The 19,383-nt window shown below is 61.5% G+C and overlaps 3 protein-coding genes across 4 annotated transcripts; all 3 read left to right on the forward strand.

Moving 5' to 3' along the window:
- The first annotated feature begins 922 nt into the window (after nucleotides 1-922).
- Nucleotides 923-4,964, forward strand: IL11 (interleukin 11). Its single transcript, XM_012465286.2, has 5 exons — nucleotides 923-929; nucleotides 2,263-2,435; nucleotides 2,636-2,722; nucleotides 2,816-2,977; nucleotides 4,580-4,964. Exons 1-5 carry the CDS (start codon nucleotides 923-925, stop codon nucleotides 4,748-4,750), a joined length of 600 nt encoding a protein of 199 aa, XP_012320709.1. The 3' UTR covers nucleotides 4,751-4,964.
- Nucleotides 4,965-7,439: 2,475 nt separating this feature from the next.
- GARIN5B (golgi associated RAB2 interactor family member 5B) lies at nucleotides 7,440-14,918 on the forward strand. The gene is made up of 12 exons (XM_064380797.1): nucleotides 7,440-7,589; nucleotides 7,761-7,915; nucleotides 7,990-8,248; nucleotides 8,904-8,928; nucleotides 9,109-9,173; nucleotides 9,247-9,344; nucleotides 9,431-9,483; nucleotides 9,565-9,641; nucleotides 10,719-11,360; nucleotides 11,400-12,580; nucleotides 14,672-14,756; nucleotides 14,849-14,918. Exons 1-11 carry the CDS (start codon nucleotides 7,440-7,442, stop codon nucleotides 14,697-14,699), a joined length of 2,733 nt encoding a protein of 910 aa, XP_064236867.1. The 3' UTR covers nucleotides 14,700-14,756; nucleotides 14,849-14,918.
- On the forward strand, nucleotides 12,534-17,270 carry LOC105726019 (cytochrome c oxidase subunit 6B2). Of its 2 annotated transcripts, none has more exons than XM_064380799.1 (4): nucleotides 12,534-12,580; nucleotides 15,380-15,503; nucleotides 16,195-16,295; nucleotides 16,387-17,270. In XM_064380799.1, the coding sequence occupies exons 2-4, from the start codon at nucleotides 15,398-15,400 to the stop codon at nucleotides 16,438-16,440; spliced, it is 261 nt and encodes an 86-aa protein (XP_064236869.1). In that variant the 5' UTR covers nucleotides 12,534-12,580; nucleotides 15,380-15,397; the 3' UTR covers nucleotides 16,441-17,270. The 2 variants fall into 2 exon arrangements, with proteins under 2 accessions (XP_064236869.1, XP_012320708.2); XM_012465285.2 differs by lacking the exon at nucleotides 12,534-12,580 and adding an exon at nucleotides 15,220-15,274.
- Nucleotides 17,271-19,383: the final 2,113 nt, after the last annotated feature.

The raw sequence follows: 19,383 nt of genomic DNA on the forward strand, positions 1-19,383 counted from the left end.
AAAACCAAAACGAGGAAAGCTTTTACTCTCTGCCCCCATTGCTGAGTCCCCAACATCTCAGCATCTCTGTCCCTGGGGCCTCTCTGTCCCATGTCTCTGTTCACCTGGTGCCTTTCTTTGGTGGCTGCGTCCTCTCTCTCAGAGTCTTGGTGTTTCTGTTCCTTTCCCCTCAGTGTCTCCCTGGGTCTCCCCAGAGTCCCTCCCGCTGTCTTCATCCTGCTCTGATCTCTGACTCCCAGAACGTCTCCCTGTGTCTGCAGGGCTGGCCCTGTGGTCCTAGCTGCCTCCATCTCTGTGTATTTCCATCCCCCTGTCTCTGTCTGTCTCTTCCTCACTCTGTGTGTGTCTCTCCTTCTCTTCCTCCTGCCTCCATCTCTCCAGGCCCCTATCCTCTGCCTTTCCATTCTCCTGCCTCTCCATCTCTCTCTGCCAGTCCTGGTCCAGCTGGACCCCCACCCACAGTCGGGCCCCAGCGCCTGAGCCTCAGTGTCTGCTCCGGCCCGTGGAGGTGGAGGGAGGGGACGCCAATGACCTCACCAGCCCCTCTCCGACCACCCCCCCTTTCCCTTTTCAACTTTTCCAACTTTTCCTTCCGTGCCCTCCTCCGAGCGTGGCGGCGTGAGCCCGGCAAGGCAGCCGCTCCGTCTGAATGGAAAAGGCAGGCAGGGAGGGTGAGTCAGGATGTGTCAGGCCGCCCTCCTCTGCCGCCTGCCCCCCGCCCGCCCGCCCCAGCCCCCTATATAACCCCCCAGGCGTCCACACTCCCTCACTGCGGCGGCCCTGCTGCTCACGGGCACATGCCTCCCCTCCCCAGGCCGAGGCCCAGCTGACCCCCGGGGCTCCCCCGGCAGCGGACAGGGAAGGGTTAAAGGCCCCCGGCTCCCTGGCCCCTGACCTGGGGAACCCCTGGCCCTGTGGGGACATGAACTGTAAGTTGGTTCATGGGGTGGATGGAGGGGACAGGGAGGCAGGGAGGGAGGGACCGACGGCGGAGGTGGGGGCAGACCCGGCCGAGTCGCACGGAGAGAGGGACCCGGGGAGAGGCAGCGGGGAGTCAGAGAAGGGGAGGAGAGCAGACTGGGAGACAGGAGGCCGAGAGGAGATGGGCGCAGAGACACAGACAGGCGCGGATGCAGGCAGCCAATCAGACGCGCCGCGGGAGGGAAGGCCAGACAGGGCCCCGAGAGGGAGCGAGACGCGGAGACCGGGCAGGGGCAGGGACGGAGGGACCCGTGCCAGGAGGGGGTGATCCCCATCGGCCCAGGCCCCAGGGGGCCCGCGGCGACCCGGAGACGCGGACTCCCCGGGGTCCCGGCAGAGAGGCTACGGGGAGAAACTGAGGCAGGGTCCGCGGAGAACAGAGCAAGCCTGGGAGCAGCGACCCCGGCCGGGGGAGGAAAGAGACTGGGCGCGGGCGGAAAGCGGGGAGAGCCCGGCAGAGGAGGCCGACCGACGCGCGGACAGACCGACGGCTGGCGGGGCCGGGGGGCGGGCTGGGGGTGTGCGCGGCGCGGGCGGCCGGGGGGCGCTGATTGGCTGCCGGGAGGCCGGGTGGGCGGGGCGGCCGGGGTGGGCCGCGGGGAGCGAGCCCCGGACCCCCGCGCTCCCCGCGCCTCCCGCGCCCCCCGCGCCGCCAGGTCTCCCGCTCCCGCCGGTGGCCGGGCGGGGCCGTGGCTCTGCCCCTCTCCGCCCAGGTGCGCTGCGGCCTGGCCTTCCGCGGCCCACCCGGCGGGGCTCCCGGGAGCGCGGCCAGGGGTCTCCTGCGGGAGGGCTCCGTGTCTCCGGGGCTCCGTCGTGGCCTCCGGCTCCTTCCCCTGCTCCCAGCCAGCTCCGGCTCCCGCGGCCCGGGGAGGGGGCAGGTTCTGGCCTGTGCCTCCCCCCCATGCCCCGCCCCGGGGCCCAGATTCCGGCGTCCGGGGGCGGACGGGAGACGCCCGGCCCGTCTACCCGCCCCGGGCCGCGTCTGCTCCGACGGGCGGGGCAGCCAAAGCCAGGGAGGGAGAGGGAAGCCCGCCCGGCCCTGAGACCTGCCCGCGGGCGTTCCACCCCGGGACTTAACACCTCCACTCCCTCCTCCATAAGGCCAGGAGTCCAGGCCCCAGTCCCTCCTGCCTCAGACCCAGGAGTCCAGACCCCAGCCCCTCCACTCTCAGACCGGGAGTCCAGGCCCAGACCCTCCACTCTCAGACCAGGAGTCCAGGCCCAGCCCCTCCACTCTCAGACCAGGAGTCCAACCTGAGCTCTGCCTCATCCTGCCCCCAGGTGTTTGCCACCTGGTCCTGGTCGTGCTCAGCCTTTGGCCAGATACAGCTGTTGGCCCTGGGCCACCACCTGGCCCCCCTCGAGCTTCCCCAGACCCTCGGGCCGAACTGGACAGCACCGTGCTCCTGACCCGCTCCCTTCTGGCGGACACGCGGCAGCTGGCTGCACAGCTGGTAGGAGAGGCTGGGCTGGGGCCAGCACTGGAGTGAGAGGCAGAGAGGAACTGAGAGCGGTCTGCGGGCGGGCCACCTGGAGGGGTTCTGGGCTCTCAGGTGGCAGAGTCAGGGAGGGGACGAGGGTGGGGCCTGGTGTTGGGGGTGGAGGGAGCCTGGAGGCTGGGCAGGGGCCCCTCACAGCTTTTTTTCCCCACCAGAGGGACAAATTCCCAGCTGAAGGGGACCACAACCTGGATTCCCTGCCCACCCTGGCCATGAGCGCGGGGGCGCTGGGAGCTCTGCAGGTAAGGGCGGGAGTGGGCGAGGCGAGAGGCAGGCGATGAAGGGGGCAGAAGGATGGGGCCACAGCAGTCATGGCCAATGTTATCTGTCCCCAGCTCCCGGGCGTGCTGACAAGGCTTCGAACAGACCTGCTGTCCTACCTGCGGCATGTGCAGTGGCTGCGCCGGGCAGGTGGCTCTTCCCTGAAGACCCTGGAGCCCGAGCTGGGCACCCTGCAGGCCCGGCTGGACCGGCTGCTGCGCCGGCTGCAGCTCCTGGTATGTCCTGGTTCCAAGACCCGACACCCCAGACCCCAAACCCTGGTGCCAAGAACCTGTGGCCTGAGTCCTTGAAGCCTGAGACCCCAGACCTAAATGCAGCACCCCTGCTCTGAGATCCTGACCCTACATCCCCAAGATCCTGTGCCCCTGAGACCTTGAGGCCCTAGACCCCCAAATCCTGCCCAGACACTCCAAATCCTCACCCTAAGGCCCTGAGACTCCATCGTCCATGACCTCAAAGTCCCAAAATCCCAGTCCCTAAGACCCAATACCCTACCCTGAAGCCCAAAGACTTGAGAATTCAAATCCTCACCTCAAGACTTGGAGACCCTGGCCCCATGACATTGAAAACCGTGGATCTGGCCAGGCACTGTGGCTCACACCTGTAATCCCAGCCCTTTGGGAGACCAAGGCGGGTGCTTCGCCTGAGGTCAAGAGTTCAAGACCAGCCAGACCAACATGGCGAAACCCCATCTCTACTAAAAATACAAAATTAGCTGGGCATGGTGGTGGGCACCTGTAATCCCAGCTACTCCAGAGGCTGAGGCAGGAGAATCGCTTGAACCTGGGAGGTGGAAGTTGCAGTGTGCTGAGATCACGCCATTGCACTTCAGCCCGGGCAACAAGAGTGAAACTCCATCTCAAAAGAAACCAAAAAACTAACAACAAAAAAGAAAATCATGGACCTGAGACCCTGAGACCCAGGCTCCAGCCCTGCGATCCAGACACCTTAAGGACCCCAGATCCAGACCCTAAGACACAAGACCCTGACCCAAAGCCAGCCTTGGGAGCCTGGCTCTACAACCCAAGACCTCAAGGACCTAGACCCCGAACCCTGAGGCCCTGTGTCTCACTCCCAAGATCCAAAACCCTGAGACCTCAGATCCTGAGCCCGCGCCTGTACGACCCCAAGACCCTCGCTTCCAAAGCCAGGCTCAAGGCCCTGAGACCAGAGGACTTCAAACCCTGGTTCCCAACTCCAAACACCTTGGATCTCAAATTCCATCTTCTAGCTCTGAGACTCCAGCCCTCCCCTATGACTTCCTGAACTTGAACCCAGAGCCCCCCCGACCCTAGACTTGAGCCCCCAAACCCCAGACACTGTCTCTAAAACCCCAGTTCTGGCCGGGCTCAGTGGCTCACTCCCTAATCCCAAGGTGTGGGAGGCCAAGGCAGAAGGAGCTCTTGAGGCCATGAGTTTGAGACAGCCGGGGCAACATAGCAAGACCCTGTCTCTTAAATTTTTAAAAAAATAACAGCAACGATAAAAATCCAGCTCTAAGATTCCAGCCCTGGCAACGCAAACAGCCCTGGCCCTGTCCCTCACCCAGAACCAAGACGCCCGCCCTGACTCTGCGGACTCACCCCAACCCCCACACTTAGCTCTCGAAGCCCATCCGGACCCCAGCCTCAGTTTTCTGAACCGCACACCCTGAAGAGCTCTCAGCCTAACCACTTCAACCCACGCACCACAGGCCCCCTGGGAACGTGCAGCCTGGACTTCCCCCACCCTGATTCAGTGGAAGCTCCACATAGCCCCTGCCCTGCACCCCCACTGCACCCTCTCCCTGTCACTCACCTTCTCTCTTCTCCCCACAGATGTCCCGCCTGGCCCTGCCGCAGCCGCCCCCAGACCCACCTGCCCCCCCACTGGCACCCCCTTCCTCAGCCTGGGGGGGCATCAGGGCTGCCCATGCCATCTTGGGGGGGCTGCACCTGACACTTGACTGGGCTGTGCGGGGGCTGCTGCTGCTGAAGACCCGGCTGTGACCCGGGGCCCAGAGCCACCACCGTCCTTCTAAAGCCAGATCTTATTTATTTATTTATTTCAGTACTGGGGGCCTAACAGCCAGGTAATCCTCCGCCATTATCTCCCCCTAGTTAGAGACAGTCCTTCCGTGAGACCTGGGGGCATCTGTGCCTTATTTATACTTATTTATTTCGGGGGTGGGTGGGAGGCAGGTGGACTCCTGGGTCCCCAAGGAGGAGGGAACTGGGGTTCCGGATTCTTGGGTCTCCAAGAAGTCTGTCCACAGACTTCTGCCCTGGCTCCTCCCCCTGTAGGCCTGGGCAGGAATATATATTATTTATTTAGACAATTACTTTTCATGTTGGGGTAGGGGGAGGGGAAGGGAAGCCTGGGTTTTTGTACAAAAATGTGAGAAACCTTTGTGAGACAGAGAACAGGGAATTAAATTTGGCATACATATCCACTTGAGGATGATTTGTGTGGGAGCTGAGGCTGGATGCTGGGGTCCCTCGGGCGGGGCAGGTGGAGGGGGGTGGGCAGGGCAGGTGGAGGGGGGTGGGCGGGGCAGGGAAGGGGAGACGGTCGGTCACCCGGATGGCTCTGTGGAGGTAGGGTCTGAACCTCACCCAGGCCCCCGAACTGCAGAGGTCTTTTTGTTAGGATTACAGAGGTGAGCCACCATGCCCGGCCTCCGTTGGCCAGGCTGGAATGCAGTGGGGCAGTTTCAGCTCAGTGCAAACTCCTCCTCCCGAGTTCAAGCAATTCTCCCGTCTCAGCCTCCCGAGTAGCTGAGATCACAGGCATCCGCCACTATACCAGGCTAATTTATTTTATTTTGTATTTTTAGTAGAGACAGGATTTCACCACGTTGGCCAGGCTGGTTGAACTCCTGACCTCAGGTGATCCTCCTGCCTCAGCCTCCTAAAGTGCTGGGATTACAGGTGTGTGCCATCACACCCGACCCATAGGTCTTCTATAAATATGTAATGGAAGGTTCTAGAAGGTCACTGTGATTAACAGTACCCGTGTTGGACAAAGCTGCAAGCTCAAGATGGTTCATTGTGGCGGTGTTCACCATAGCAAACTGGAAGCAATCTAGACATCCACCAGTGAGGGCTAAGCCTCACGGCGCATCTGCAGGTGGAATTCCAGCCAGTCGCCCGGAGCATGGGCTATCGTTCAGGGAAGCCAGGGAGAGGCCTGCTTTGGACATAGAAAGATGTCCTGACATTGGCTGGGCACGGTGGCTCACACCTGTAGTCCTAGCACCTTTGGGAGGACAAAGTGGGTGGATTGCTTAAGTCCAAGAGTTCGAGACCAGCCTGGGAGACTTGGCAAAACCGCATCTCAAAAAAGAAAAAGCAACGTCCTGACATGAAACAGCAGGCTACAAACCACTGCATGGTGCCATCCAATTCTGTGTTTTTCTACATACGGATTTTTTTTAAAAATCCTAAAGGGGGCCGGGTGCGGTGGCTCACGCCTGTAATTCTGGCACTTTGGGGAGCCCAGGTGGGCGGATCACAAGGTCAGGAGTTCAAGACCAGCCTGACTAACGTGTCTCTACTAAAAATGCAAATAAAATTAGATGGGTGTAGTGGTGTGCACCTGTAATCCCAGCTACTCAGGAGACTGAGGCAGGAGAACCGCTTGATTCTGGGAGGCAGAGGTTGTGGTGAGCCGAGATTGCACCACTGCACTCAGCCTGGGCGACAGAGCGAGACTCCATCTCAAAAACAAAAACAAAAAATCCTAAGGGGAAATACGCCAAAATGTTGACAATGACTGTCTCTGGGTCAAAGGACAGAGGTGGGATCGTGGGTGACGTTTAATGTTTATGATTGCCTGTATTTTTCAGAATTTCTGCCATGACTGTGTATTTTGCATGACGCATTTTAAAAATAATAAACACTATTTTTAGAATAACAGAATATCAGCCTCCTCCCCTCCAAAAATAAGCCCTCAGGAGGGGACAAAGTTGATGATTGAGCCTCTCAGGGCTGGGCACTCAGTGTGGGCTCTTTACTGACACAATTCTCCTGGAGCCTCGACTATGCCGTGTTTCACAGGCGAGGGAAACTGGGGTTCAGGCAAGGGGTGGGGACTCTGTTGCTCAGTCACACAGCTAGGGAGAGGTGGACCTGGGATTCTGCACCGCGTCGGGCTCATTCCCACAGCTCTCTTTGCAACTCGGTGTTGAGGACCCCTTGCCACAGGCACACACGTGAGATTTGGAAAAACAGGTTCAGTAAGGATTTGGGTCTTACCCAGGGCCTAGAGAAGGGCCAATGGCAGAGTAGGGACTATGAGCAAACCCTTTAGATAACCATCCCTTTACAGTAAGCAGGCAGACTCCCAGCGGCCCTGTGTTGTCACTAGTTTGGGTCTGGGGTGGGAGTGCCCAGCCCTGGGCCCGGAGTCTCAGCCCTCAAGACTGAAGGCTGTGTCCCTGGAGGAGAAGAGAGTCCCCGGAACAGAACCCCATGTGTCCATGAGGTCACAAAGCCCTTCCACGGGAGGCTCCTCCCCTAGGCCCCTGCTGTCCGTGGCCGAGGCCCGAGTCTCCCAGCCCGGGGCATCTCCTGGCTCTGTAACTCGGAGCTCCAGGTACCTGTGTAACCCCAGGGGCCAAGGCTGGTGGCCCGGGCTGGGAGACCTGCACGCCTGGATCCCGGATCCCAAAAGCAGTACCTATCCACCACAGCCACCATGATCCGGCTTCGAAACAGGAGGTGCCCTGAGCCGCTCCAGGGCACCCCAAAGTGGGTCCCCATTCTGGGGGAGCTGCAGAAGACCCTCCAGAAGGGCGAGTACCTGCCCCTGCGTCCGATGCCCATGTTCGAGAGTAACTTTGTTCAGGTCCCCAGCTCCCAGTGCCCTGGGGCTGAGAAGGGGAGAGGCCGCCTGGGCGGGGAATTTTGCAAGGCACTGGGAATTGGCAGTCCCTATGTGGGGGGCAGTCAGGAGGGAGGCTCAGGCTGGGGGTGCTGGAGGAAGGAGTGGTCCCAGCCCCTCTCCCTGGCTGCCCAGGTAACGAGTCGAGGGGGCCCGGTGTTTGTGAGTCACAGAACCAACCGGCTGACCATGGGCGCGGCCGCCTCCCTGCCAGGCCTGCTGGTGCCCGACATCCTGCTGATCGGCCAGCCTGCTGAGGGAAGGGACTGCTCAGGCCTTGTGCTGACCAGGTGCCACCTCCCCCAGCCCCTTGGCCACCCCGTCCACCCCTCCTGCTCTAGACACTCCCCTCCCACTCTCCCAGGATGATCCCCCTGGACCTCGCCCACCTCTGCGTCCATGACCTTTCCTCCTGCTGCCTGAAGCTACGCCTGGTCTCAGGCCACCACCACTACCTGGCACTGGATGCCCCCGACAACGAGGCGGGCTTCCTGTTCAACTGCTGGATCTGCCTCATCCGCCTGCTTCGGGAGCCGGCTTTCACCTGGGCCCCCAGGACCGCGCGCGCAGCCCGCCTGGATATGCCCCTGGCCGAAGCACCCGCCTCCACCTGGCACCTGCAGGTGGGACCCCAGCTTCACCGACCAGGCATGGCAGCCCAGAAACCCACCGGCCAGATCTAGAGGGGACTGGGAGCAAGAGCCCAAAGTCTAGGCTAAGGACCTGGACCCCTGATTTGAGGGAGGAGGGGCTGGGGTCTGGCACCCTGGGTCTGAGGGAGGAAGGCTGGGGTCTGGACTCCTAGGTCTGAGGGAGGTGGGGCTGGGGGCCTGGACTCCTGGGTGCAAGACGGGGGGCTGGGGAGTCTGGACTCCCGGATCTGAGGGAGGAGGGTCTGGGTTCTGGCACCCTGGGTCTGAGGGAGGAGGGGCTGGGGCCTGGACTCCCGGGTCTGAGGGAAGAGGGTCTGCGGTCTGGCACCCTAGGTCTGAGGGAGGAGGGTCTGGGGGCCTGGACTCCTGGGTCTGAGGGAGGAGGGTCTGGGGGCCTGGACTCCTGGGTCTGAGGGAGGAGGGGCTGGGGTCTGGCACCCTGGGTCTGAGGGAGGAGGGGCTGGGGTCTGGACTACTAGGTCTGAGGGAGGAGGGGCTGGGGTCTGGCACCCTGGGTCTGAGGGAGGAGGGGCTGCAATGCTGGGTCCTCGGAGCAGGGGGGCTTCTGACTGGGTAGGTTATGGAGATGTGGAGACCCGGCCCCTCCTGACTCCCGTCTCTGCAGGACCAGTCAGTCAGCAGACAAGCAGGTGAGCAGGCCCTGCTGTTCTTCAGGACCTCGGGGTGTGGGGTTCCCCCCAGGCGGGGACAGAGCTGCACCATTTGGTTCTTCCCGCCCCCACCCCCGCAGGGCCCTCCACGAGCTCCTGGGGCAGGTCCGCGCGACCTCCCCTGGGGTCTCTGACCCAGAATGTCTCCTCTCTTTCCAGCCAGGGTTGCTGAGCACACCTTTCCTTACAAGACGGTGGCTGCTCAGAGGCAGAGGAAGGCCAAGGTGAGCTGGCGGGGCGGGCGGAGGGTGCGGGCTGAGGGCTGCCCTGTGTAACGTCCGTCCTCACCCGCACCAGCCGCTCAAGCGCAGATTCAAGTCTCAGGCCGTGGGCGACTCCGTGCCCCTCATCTGGTCGCAGCTGGAGCATGCCAGGAAGAAACCTGCAGAAAAGAAGTGGGCGTGGGTCTTGTTGCAGTGGGTGGGAGAAGGAGGGAGACCCCGTCCAGACGCCACCTACGTCCGCGGTATCGCTCCTGCAGGTCCCACCCAGACCCCCGTCCTGAGAGATCTCACGCCCAAACCCGCTCTTCCGGTAAGATCAAGCCACCCTCCCCCTGCCACAGTGTGCGGTCTTGTCCCTGCCCCAAAGGGCTCAGACTGCTCCCCCACGCAGAGACGACCAGCATCACCATCTGGACCATCTTCAGCCTCTTTTCCAGCACCGCCAACCAGACACAGTCCGCTCCAAAGGCCAGCCTTATACCCGGGGCGGGGCCCAGGCCCCAGATCTGAGGGAGCAGGGGCTGGGCCTGGACCCCTGGGTTTGAGGGAGGAGGGACTGGGGGCCTGGACCCCTGGGTTTGAGGGAGAAGGGGCTGGGGGTCTGGACTCCTGGGTCTGAGGGAGGAGGGGCTGGGGGTCTGGACTCCTGGGTCTGAGGGAGGAGGGGCTGGGGGCCTGGACTCCTGGGTCTGAGGGAGGAGGGGCTGGGGGTCTGGACTCCTGGGTCTGAGGGAGGTGGGGCTGGGGGCCTGGACTCCTGGGTCTGAGGGAGGAGGGGCTGGGGGTCTGGACTCCTGGGTCTGAGGGAGGAGGGGCTGGGGGCCTGGACTCCTGGGTCTGAGGGAGGAGGGGCTGGGGCCTGGACTCCTGGGTCTGAGGGAGGAGGGGCTGGGGGTCTGGACTCCTGGGTCTGAGGGAGGAGGGGCTGGGGGCCTGGACTCCTGGGTCTGAGGGAGGAGGGGCTGGGGCCTGGACTCCTGGGTCTGAGGGAGGAGGGGCTGGGGGTCTGGACTCCTGGGTCTGAGGGAGGTGGGGCTGGGGGTCTGGACTCTAGGGTCTGAGGGAGGAGGGTCTGGGGGCCTGGACTCCTGGGTCTGAGGGAGGAGGGGCTGGGGCCTGGACTCCTGGGTCTGAGGGAGGAGGGGCTGGGGGTCTGGACTCCTGGGTCTGAGGGAGGTGGGGCTGGGGGCCTGGACTCTTGGGTCTGAGGGAGGAGGGGCTGGGGCCTGGACTCCTGGGTCTGAGGGAGGAGGGGCTGGGGGTCTGGACTCCTGGGTCTGAGGGAGGAGGGTCTGGGGGCCTGGACTCCTGGGTCTGAGGGAGGAGGGGCTGGGGCCTGGACTCCTGGGTCTGAGGGAGGAGGGGCTGGGGGTCTGGACTCCTGGGTCTGAGGGAGGTGGGGCTGGGGGTCTGGACTCCGGGGTCTGAGGGAGGTGGGGCTGGGGGCCTGGACTCCATAGTCTGAGGGAGGAGGGACGGGTTCTGTCCTCCTGCGTCTGGGGTCTCCCCAGGCCCTGACCATGCACTCTCTCCACTCACCTACAGGCCTGCACATCTGAGTGTAATGAGGCCACAGGCCAGGGACACATGGTGAAGGCCCCTTCCCACTGCATCTCAGCCGACAGCCCTGATTGCTTCTTTCTGGGCTCCTGCAACCCCTGGGCCCCCTGCTTGTGGCGTGAGGACATGGGAGACCTCATGGACTCTGAGAGCAGCACTTTGTCGTCTGCCTCCTTCGGCCTGGCTCCCTCAGCTGCCTGCCTCTCCACACTCTACTCTTCCATCCCCAGGGGCAGGGACAAGGCGGGGCCTATGGGCTCCCAGCAGGGGCCGGGGCCACCATCCTTCCAGAAGGCCCCATCTGTCCCTGTCACATCTTGCAAGGCACCATTCCTCGTTGACCAGTCCCAGAAGCTCCCAGCTGCACCTGCTTCATCATGGAAGGCCCCACCCATATCAGCTCCTCCCCAGAAGGCCCCAGCCATACCTGCTCCACCCGGGAAGGCCCCACCCCCATCTCAGAAGGCCCCAACAGTTCCTGCTCCATCCCGGAAGACCCCACCCCCATCTCAGAAGGCCCCCGCAGTACCTGCTCCACCCGGGAAGGCCCCACCCCCATCTCAGAAGGCCCCAACAGTTCCTGCTCCATCCCGGAAGACCCCACCCCCATCTCAGAAGGCCCCCACAGTACCTGCTCCATCCCAGAAGACCCCACCCCCATCTCAGAAGGCCCCCGCAGTACCTGCTCCATCCCAGAAGACCCCACCCCCATCTCAGAAGGCCCCCGCAGTACCTACCATTCCCCAGAAGGCCGTGTCCCCCCCTGCTCCAAAGAGGAGATCTCTGGTCCTCCCTGCCTCATTCCAGAAGGCTCTGCCAACCTCACCTACCCAATACCGGATGGCACTGGGCTTGCCTGCCTCACAGGGGAAGGTCCCTGGCGATTTTGACATGTTGCCAACAGGAATTCCTGGAAGGGCCATGCTGGAGAGCAGCAAGTCCGGGCAGGAACCCGAGCCGGTGGTGGTGGGCACCCGGGAGACGGGCATGGTGGAGATGACTCAGGCCCCGTCCCTGGAGTCGCCCTTCACCACGACCAAGAAGGAGTCCAAGGACATCCTGGTGAGCAAAACCCGGGAGGCGACCCTGGAGGCCTTCAGGGGCCGGAGGAAGTCGGAGGACCGGGTCCACTGGGTGAAGGAGGAGAGATCCCTGGACCAGCCTGGTGTGAGATCCAAGGAGATGGAGCAGCAGAAGGGATGGGCACAGACGAAGGAGCTGGCCGTCGGGGGCCCCTCCCGGGAGCACAGCAGGCCCTTCTCTGTGGAAGGGCTCACCTCCAAAGAGCAGCACTCCAGACCCACTTTGGTCTCACTCCCCTCCTGGCTCTCGCAGGCATCTGCCACGCCGACGATGGCTTCAATGCCCTTCCACCCCAACCAGCTGTCCTCGCTGGAAGGGAAGCCGGTGGTGGTCAGAGAGCGGCCAGAGTCACATGCCCCGGCGAAGGGGAGGAAGCAGCAATGGGCCGAGGTGAAGGAGCCACCCTGGGACCTCGAGGGGCTGCCCAAGCTGCCCCTTCGCTCCAGGCCCACCTCTGCCAGTCTGAAGAGGGAAGGAATCTCCCAGGCGCCCATCCCCCTGCCTGCCTCACGGTGGGAGGACTTACCGCCATCACCCCTTTCGGAGACCCCCATCTCAAAGATGGAGGCCACAGCCAGGACGTCCCGGCAGCCCAGGAGAGCGTCGCAGGAGTCCCTGACGATGCCAGCCCAGTGCCCCCTGGCCACTGTGGGGTCGTCTTCAGAAATTCTTTTGCCCGTGCTCTTAGAACTTGAGACTGTAAGGAACACGACCACCAAGGCAGAGACACAGGAGGAATCGGGTGTCTTCAATCTTCCACCCAGGTAGCGGGGGTTAGCATCTGGCATTTACTGTGAGCTCTGCTATTTACGAGACGGAGGTGATCTCTCCCTCCTTTCACTTTTTTTAAAATTTTTGACAGGGTCTCACTCTGTCATCCAGGCCAGAGTGCAGTGATATGACCTTGGCTCACTGCAACCTCTGTCTCCTGGGTTCAAGTGATTCTCCTGCTTCAGCCTCCTGAGTACCTGGGTTTATAGGCATGAGCCACCATGCCCGGCTAATATTTGTATTTTTGGTAGAGACTGAGTTTCACCATGTTGGCCAGGCTAGTCTTGAACTCCTGACCTCAAATGATTTGCCCGCCTCGGCCTCCCAAAGTGCTTGGATTACAAGCGTGAGCCACGATGCCTGGCCCTGGGACTTCGGCTTTGAGTCTGAGGGAGCTGGAGAGTTTGGGGCAAAAGAATGATGGGGACTGATTCCTGTGTGAAGAGGCTGCCTCTGTCTGGGGCTGGAGGATGTAGAGGGGCAAGAGTGGGCACCTGGAGAACAGGGGTTAGCAGGGCTGCTGCAGTAACCCAGGTAGGAGACGATGGTGGCTTGCACAAGGTGGGGGTGACGGAGGTGGGGAGAAACAGGGGCCTCTGGAGACGCCTGAAGAGTGAACCAACAGATTGCTTGGAGGATTGGGATTTGTGATGTGAGAAAGGCTGACTTGAAGATGGCTGGGAGGAGGTGGGTCCCAGATACCCGGAGGAAGAGGAGGAGGCAGCAGTGCGGAGCGTGGGTCCCAGGAGACGCTCAGGACATCTCCCAAGGACATCTTGATTCTGAGGTGTCAGGGGAGACGCAGGGTAAGCAGTTGGACACGAGTCTGGAGCTCGGGAAGCAATGTGGGGTCACTGGTGCCTGGACAGGCTAGCTCAGGCTGTGAGCTTGGAGTTCACCGATGAGTGAGTGGGGAGGGAGACAAGGCCCAGGTGTTTGGGCAAAGCGGAGCCAGAGTCAGGGAAGGCAGAGCAGCCAGAGGCGGGGCATCCCCAGCACCACGTGGAGATGGTGACAAGGGAGGCAAGGAACGTCCGTGTCAAATGCTGGGGTCAGGTGGAGGAGCGGGGCCTGGGGCCGGACCTCTGGATTTACCAGTGTGGAAGGGATGCGGGGGTGTGGGGTGAAGTTCTGATGGGTCAGTCTGAGGAGAGGGCAATCTCCGGGCTGCAGCGCCTCAGAAACATGCCCGGTGAAAGGGGCCAGACACAAGAGACCACAAAGACCCCATTTCTGTGAAATGTCCAGAGCAGGCAGAGGGTGAATCGCTGGAGGCCAGGGGCCTGGTGTGGGGGAATGGGAGTGACTGCTAACGGGTTGCAGACTTCTTTATTCTTTCTTTTTTTGAGGTGGAGTCTCGCTCTGTCACCCAGGCTGGAGTGTAGTGATGCCATCTCTGCTCACTGCAGCCTCCCCCTCCTGAATTCAGGGCATTCTCCTGTCAGCCTCTTTGTCTGTTTTTGAGATGGAGTCTTGCTCTCACCGCCCAGGCTGGACTAGGCTCACTGCAACCTCCGCCTCCCAGGTTCAAGTGATTCTCCTGTCTCAGCCCCAAGTAGCTGGGATTACAGGTGCCCACTACTACGCCCAGCTGATTTTTGTATTTTTAGTAGAGACAGGGTTTCACCATGTTGCTCAGGCTGGTCTCAAACTCCTGGGCTCAAGCAGTCCTCCTACCTCCGCCTCCCAAAATGCTGGGATTACGGGCATGCGCCACTGCACCTGGCCAGGCTTCTCCATTGGTATATTTGGCTGTCAGTGTGAACAGTTCTGAGTCAGGCCTAATATTAACCAGGCAGGAGGGAGAGAAGCTTAGCAGGGTTCAAGAAGGGAAACCACCTGCCCAGATTCCAGTTACTTGCCTGTCCCTAGAGCCAGGACTCAGTCATTCCTCCTCCTCTATTTAATGTGCATTTACTACCGCCAGGCTCTGCCCCAGGCAGATACGATGAACCACACAGCAAGCCCCGCCCTCGGGGACGCAGACTCCCCTGAGCCAGGCACCTGCAGCTCTCAGAGCCCTGGGTACCCCTTCTCACTGCCCTGTCCCCCAAAGCTGTCTCTGGCTTGCTTTTTCCCTGCAGCCTGCAGCCTTCCCAGCACTTTCAGTAGCCGGATGCTGGGCTCAGCCTCAGTTGGAAACTGTCCAGAGGAGCCCAGCTGGGCCAGGTACCCCCCGAGACCTGCCTTAGACCTGGGTGCGAGGAGGGGATGTCCCAGGAGCCCAGACCCCACCGCAGCTCATTCCTCTAACCCCACAGGCCCCCAGGGTGCTGTGCGCCCCGACTACAAGAAGCGGAATGTTGAAAGGCCGATTGGTGGGGTTCGCCCTGTCATACAGAGACCAGAACTATCGCTATGCATTTATATATTGGGGGGCGGGGGCGAGCCCATGGAACCGCCCAACTTCGCAGAGATTAAAGCTTGAGTCTGAGACTCAGCGAGTCGCACCTCGGTGCCTGTGTGCACGTGGGTCCCCCAGGGGGCGTTGGGGAAGCGAGGGGTGGGGCGGGGGCGCCCTTACAGGGCCTGCGGGGCACGACGACTCCCATTGGCTGGGGCTCGGGGGTCCTAGCCAATCCGGCCGCGGGGTGCGTTTCACTTGAGCCGAGTGGGACTGCACCCCGCGGACTCAGAAGCCAGAGGCACCCGGGCACCCCCAAACAGTCGATCCGGTGGCCAGGCTGGTGAGGGCACCACGGGTGGGGTGGAGGGGCGGGGGTCAGGATCGGGGTACGGGTCGGAGCGGGGACGCCCCCTCGGCCCCACGGAGTCCCTGTCCCGTCCCGCAGGAGTTGCCTCCGTCGTGAATGTTGGATACCCAGAAGCCCCCCAGAAAGAAATGGTGGACGCCGCCCTTCGACCCGCGCTTCCCCAACCAGAACCAGACCCGTAACTGCTACCAGAACTTCCTGGGTGAGACCTGGTCGGCCAGGTTAGGGGGAGCAGGTTGTGATGAGGGAAGGCAGGGAGGGGCAGCCCCACCCGAAGCCCCGCGGAGACCGTTAGGGTGGGAGGCAGGGCGGGCATGGGTTGGTAGGGGCGGGGCCTGGTCGGGAGAAGGCGGGACTGAGCCGGGAGGGGCGGGGCGAGATTGGTAGCAGTGGGGCATGGCCGAGAAAAGTAGGGGGTGGGGTGAGTCGGGAGGGGCGGGGCGAGGTTGGTAGGGGCGGGCCTGGCTGGGAGAAGGCGGGACTGAGCCGGGAGGGGCGGGGCGAGATTGGTAGCAGTGGGGCATGGCCGAGAAAAGTAGGGGGTGGGGTGAGTCGGGAGGGGCGGGGCGAGGTTGGTAGGGGCGGGCCTGGCTGGGAGAAGGCGGGACTGAGCCGGGAGGGGCGGGGCGAGGTTGGTGGGGGCGAGGACTGATCTGGAAGGCGTGGGGCCGAGTCTTGAAGGAGCGGGGCGAGGTAGGTAGGAGCACCGCCTGGCCAGGAGGGGCAGTGTGAGGGAGGTAGCGGTTGGTGCCTAGCTGGGCGTAGGGGCCGGAAGCCTAGAGGGGAGAGGTAGGCGGGGCAAAGCAGGGAAGAACTGAGAGAGGGCGAGTAGTGGAGGAGAGGGTCCTGTCCCGGGGTGGGCGTGGCTTGCCGCGTGACCCCGCCCTCCACAGAGTACCAGCGCTGCGTCAAGACCATGAGCCGCCGCGGGAAGAACAGCGAGCCCTGCGAGTACTATTTCCGCGTGTACAACTCGCTGTGCCCCACCAGCTGGGTGAGTAGACAGAGGGGGGGCCGGGCCAGGCGTAGGGAGGGCTTGGCCGAGGCTGAGCCGGCGTCCCGCTCCCCGCCTTCCTGCTTCCCAGGTCCAGCACTGGAACGAGCAGATTAAGGATGGGACTTTCGCTGGCAAAATCTGAATGCCCGAGCGCGGCTTCCTCCGAAGACGCAGTGACCCTGCATTTTCTTGTCTCGCGGAGCCCATGCCTCGGTTATCCACCCCCACCTCCCAGTCTTGAAGCCACGAATAATGTTATGTTGTTGCTAATGTTTCTTCTTAATGCCCAGCCAGCGATGCGTTTTGGTGGTGGGGGGGGAGCCTCCCTGTGGCTGTGTCCGGGATGACACTGCTTTTTCTGATAAGGGGCAGCAGGACTTCTGCTCCATCAGGTAGAGACGGCTGTCAGGGCCCTAAGGTAGGAAGCCGAGGGCCTCCCATCCCCCCTCTGTAGATGCCTCATGTTGACAGCTACCAACCAGCCCAGGGTCTCCAGTTCTCAACAGTGTCCCACTCAGATGGTTCCAAGTTTCTTCTGCCTGTCAGTCCCCACACCCCACACCTGCCTCTCACCTGAGCCTTTCCCCCACTCCCCTTATGCCTGGACCATCTCCCCAGGCTCCTTCCCCATCCCACCCTTGATCCATCCCATCGCAGGTCCTGAGGGGTCTTCTTTGAACTACCTAGCACTGACTCCATCCCTCCCTCACCACTCTCCATCATGACTGCGCTCCCCACCTGGCTCGTTTTCCCTCCTACAACATTGAGGTCCCCATCATGTCATCCGGCTTATTGCCAACAGCGTCCTCTGGTGTCCACCTTTTCGGCACCCACACCCACAGCCAGGAGCAGCAGCCTGCTCAGTTCTCCAATGCATTGGGCCAGCTCCTCCACACCCCCACCCCGCAGAAGCCTCTGTCAGTCTCTCCCACCACACACATCGCTGCAGGTTCTTCCGTGACCCCCGCTAGCCTGCCAGCACCCAGGGAATCAGAGCCCCCTTGGGATCATTCTTCACTCCTTCCCCATCCCATCAGTAACACGGAACCGCATTCTGGTTCCAGACACCCTTTGAAGTGTTGCTTCTCCCCAGGCCAAAGAGTGACCCTTATCAGGGCTCTAGGGTTCTAGCCTGGTCCTACGTAGGGAGCTGTGAGACCAGTCAGCCTGGGGTGCTGGTTTTCCCAACTGGTGCTCCCTGAGCTGTCAGCCTCCCAGAGGGGTTCTTAGGATGGGGAAGCCCCAACCTCTAACTGGAGTGGCCCTATGAGGCCCTGTCCAACCCAGATTGAACAACTAATCATGACAACTTGCAGGGTGACTCTAGACAAGCTTCTTGACCTATGTGAACCCAGGTTCCCCAACACAAACCAAGATGGCTCAGGGACCCATTACCAGGAGAGCTGGGGCTGGGTGAGCTCAGAGGGCTGACTCCATCTTGCTTTCTGCCCCACGATGGCCTGTCACCTGCCCTCCACGCTGCCCAGGGCACACCCTAGACGAGCCATCCCTCAGGATGATGCCACCTCTGAGATCTTGGCCTCCTGGCTCCGTCCCTGACCACAACCTGAGAATGGGGTGGGGGCACAGGGTGTGGACTCAACTACAGGAAGGCTTCCTGTACATGCAACATCCCCAGAGCCTTGGACACCCGCAGAGGCGGCACAGCTGCAGGAACAAATGCTGGCAGAACCACACGGCCAGGACCCCTCTCTGAGTCACAGAATGGAGCTAACTTGGTGAGGTCACCCAGGTAACATCCTGGGCACAGGGCCCCACACCCATGCAGCCACAACAGCCTCCTAACCTCCCCAGAACCCAATGTCTAGAAGCCATTTTTGCCCTATTGGCCAGTCTTCCTCCTTCCTCCTTCCTGATCCTCCCCACCATCCTCAATTCACTGCTTCCAGACCTCACCTCAGCACATTCTCACACTTCTGACCTCCTCTGCAGCCACCACTGCCCCGCTGATGCCTGAGCCATGGCAGGGCCAGATCTGGCCTCCAGCCTGGTGGACCATCACCTGTGTCAACTCCAGACACCTCCTCCAGGTGCTTCGACTGGCTTTCCCTGGTGTCCAATAGCCGCCTCCTGAGACCCCCAATGCCAGCCTTACAGTCTCAGCAGCCTTCCAGCTCAGAGAAAACCAAGGCTGCTCCACTTATTCCCGCCCCCACCCCAGAATAACTGTGTCCTTGTTTGCCCAGCCTTCTCCTACTCCCGCTTCCCTTTCTCTTCCTCTTCTTTTACCTCCTCCTCCTCCAGCCCCATCTCTTCGATCCTTCCATCACCCACTTTCCCCTCCCTCTGCAGTTCTTCCTCAGAACCTGCTCTGTCCTCCCAGCCTCCAGATCATGGACCCTGAAGGCCGCCTGCTCTGCCTCCCTTGCTCACTGTCCCTTGGCTCCTAGGGGCTGCAGCTTCATTACCTCTCTGGGTTTCCCTCTTTCCCATCCCGAAGGTGTCAGAGCCTGAACAGTTCTGAGAATGAGTTCAGTCTAGGCCATGAGGCTTATTAACCATGTGGCCTGAGACAAGTTCCCTAGCCCCTCCACACTGTGGTCTTTTCATCTGAAATCTGGTAACAATGACATAATCATGACACCTCTACTTCCTAGGGTTGTGGGGAGGATGGGATATGAAAACCTAGAAAGCAGAACAGTGTCTGGCCCAGCTGTTCTGTGTGTGTGGGGGTCTCTAGCCATAGAGACAATTTGAGTCACTCGAATCAGCGTGTCGGCCCAATTCTGGTGCCCCATTATTGTGCTGGACAGTGGGAGTGATCAACAGGACAGACAGCTCAGGGATGATCCCATAAACCAGTCCTGGAGCTCTTGGAGGCATCTGATTGACTAGCTTGCTGAATAAAGGGTCATAGAGTGCCCTCACAGGGAGACACAGAGTCAGCGTGGGGATTGCTCGGCCAAGGCCTTGCCTGCCTGCCAAAGTCTGACAGCAGTTCTAGTGCCAGGCACCCAAGTCAGCACTGGTTGTATTTCCTGTTTCATTAAACTTCCTTCCAGCCGGGCACCATGGCTCACACCTGTAATCATGAGGCTGAGATGGGTGGATCACCTGAGGTCAG

The sequence above is a fragment of the Aotus nancymaae genome, unplaced genomic scaffold (assembly GCF_030222135.1).
Source record: "Aotus nancymaae isolate 86718 unplaced genomic scaffold, 86718_ANA_hifiasm-v0.15.2.pri h1tg000028l, whole genome shotgun sequence".
NCBI classification, from domain to species: domain Eukaryota; kingdom Metazoa; phylum Chordata; class Mammalia; order Primates; family Aotidae; genus Aotus; species Aotus nancymaae.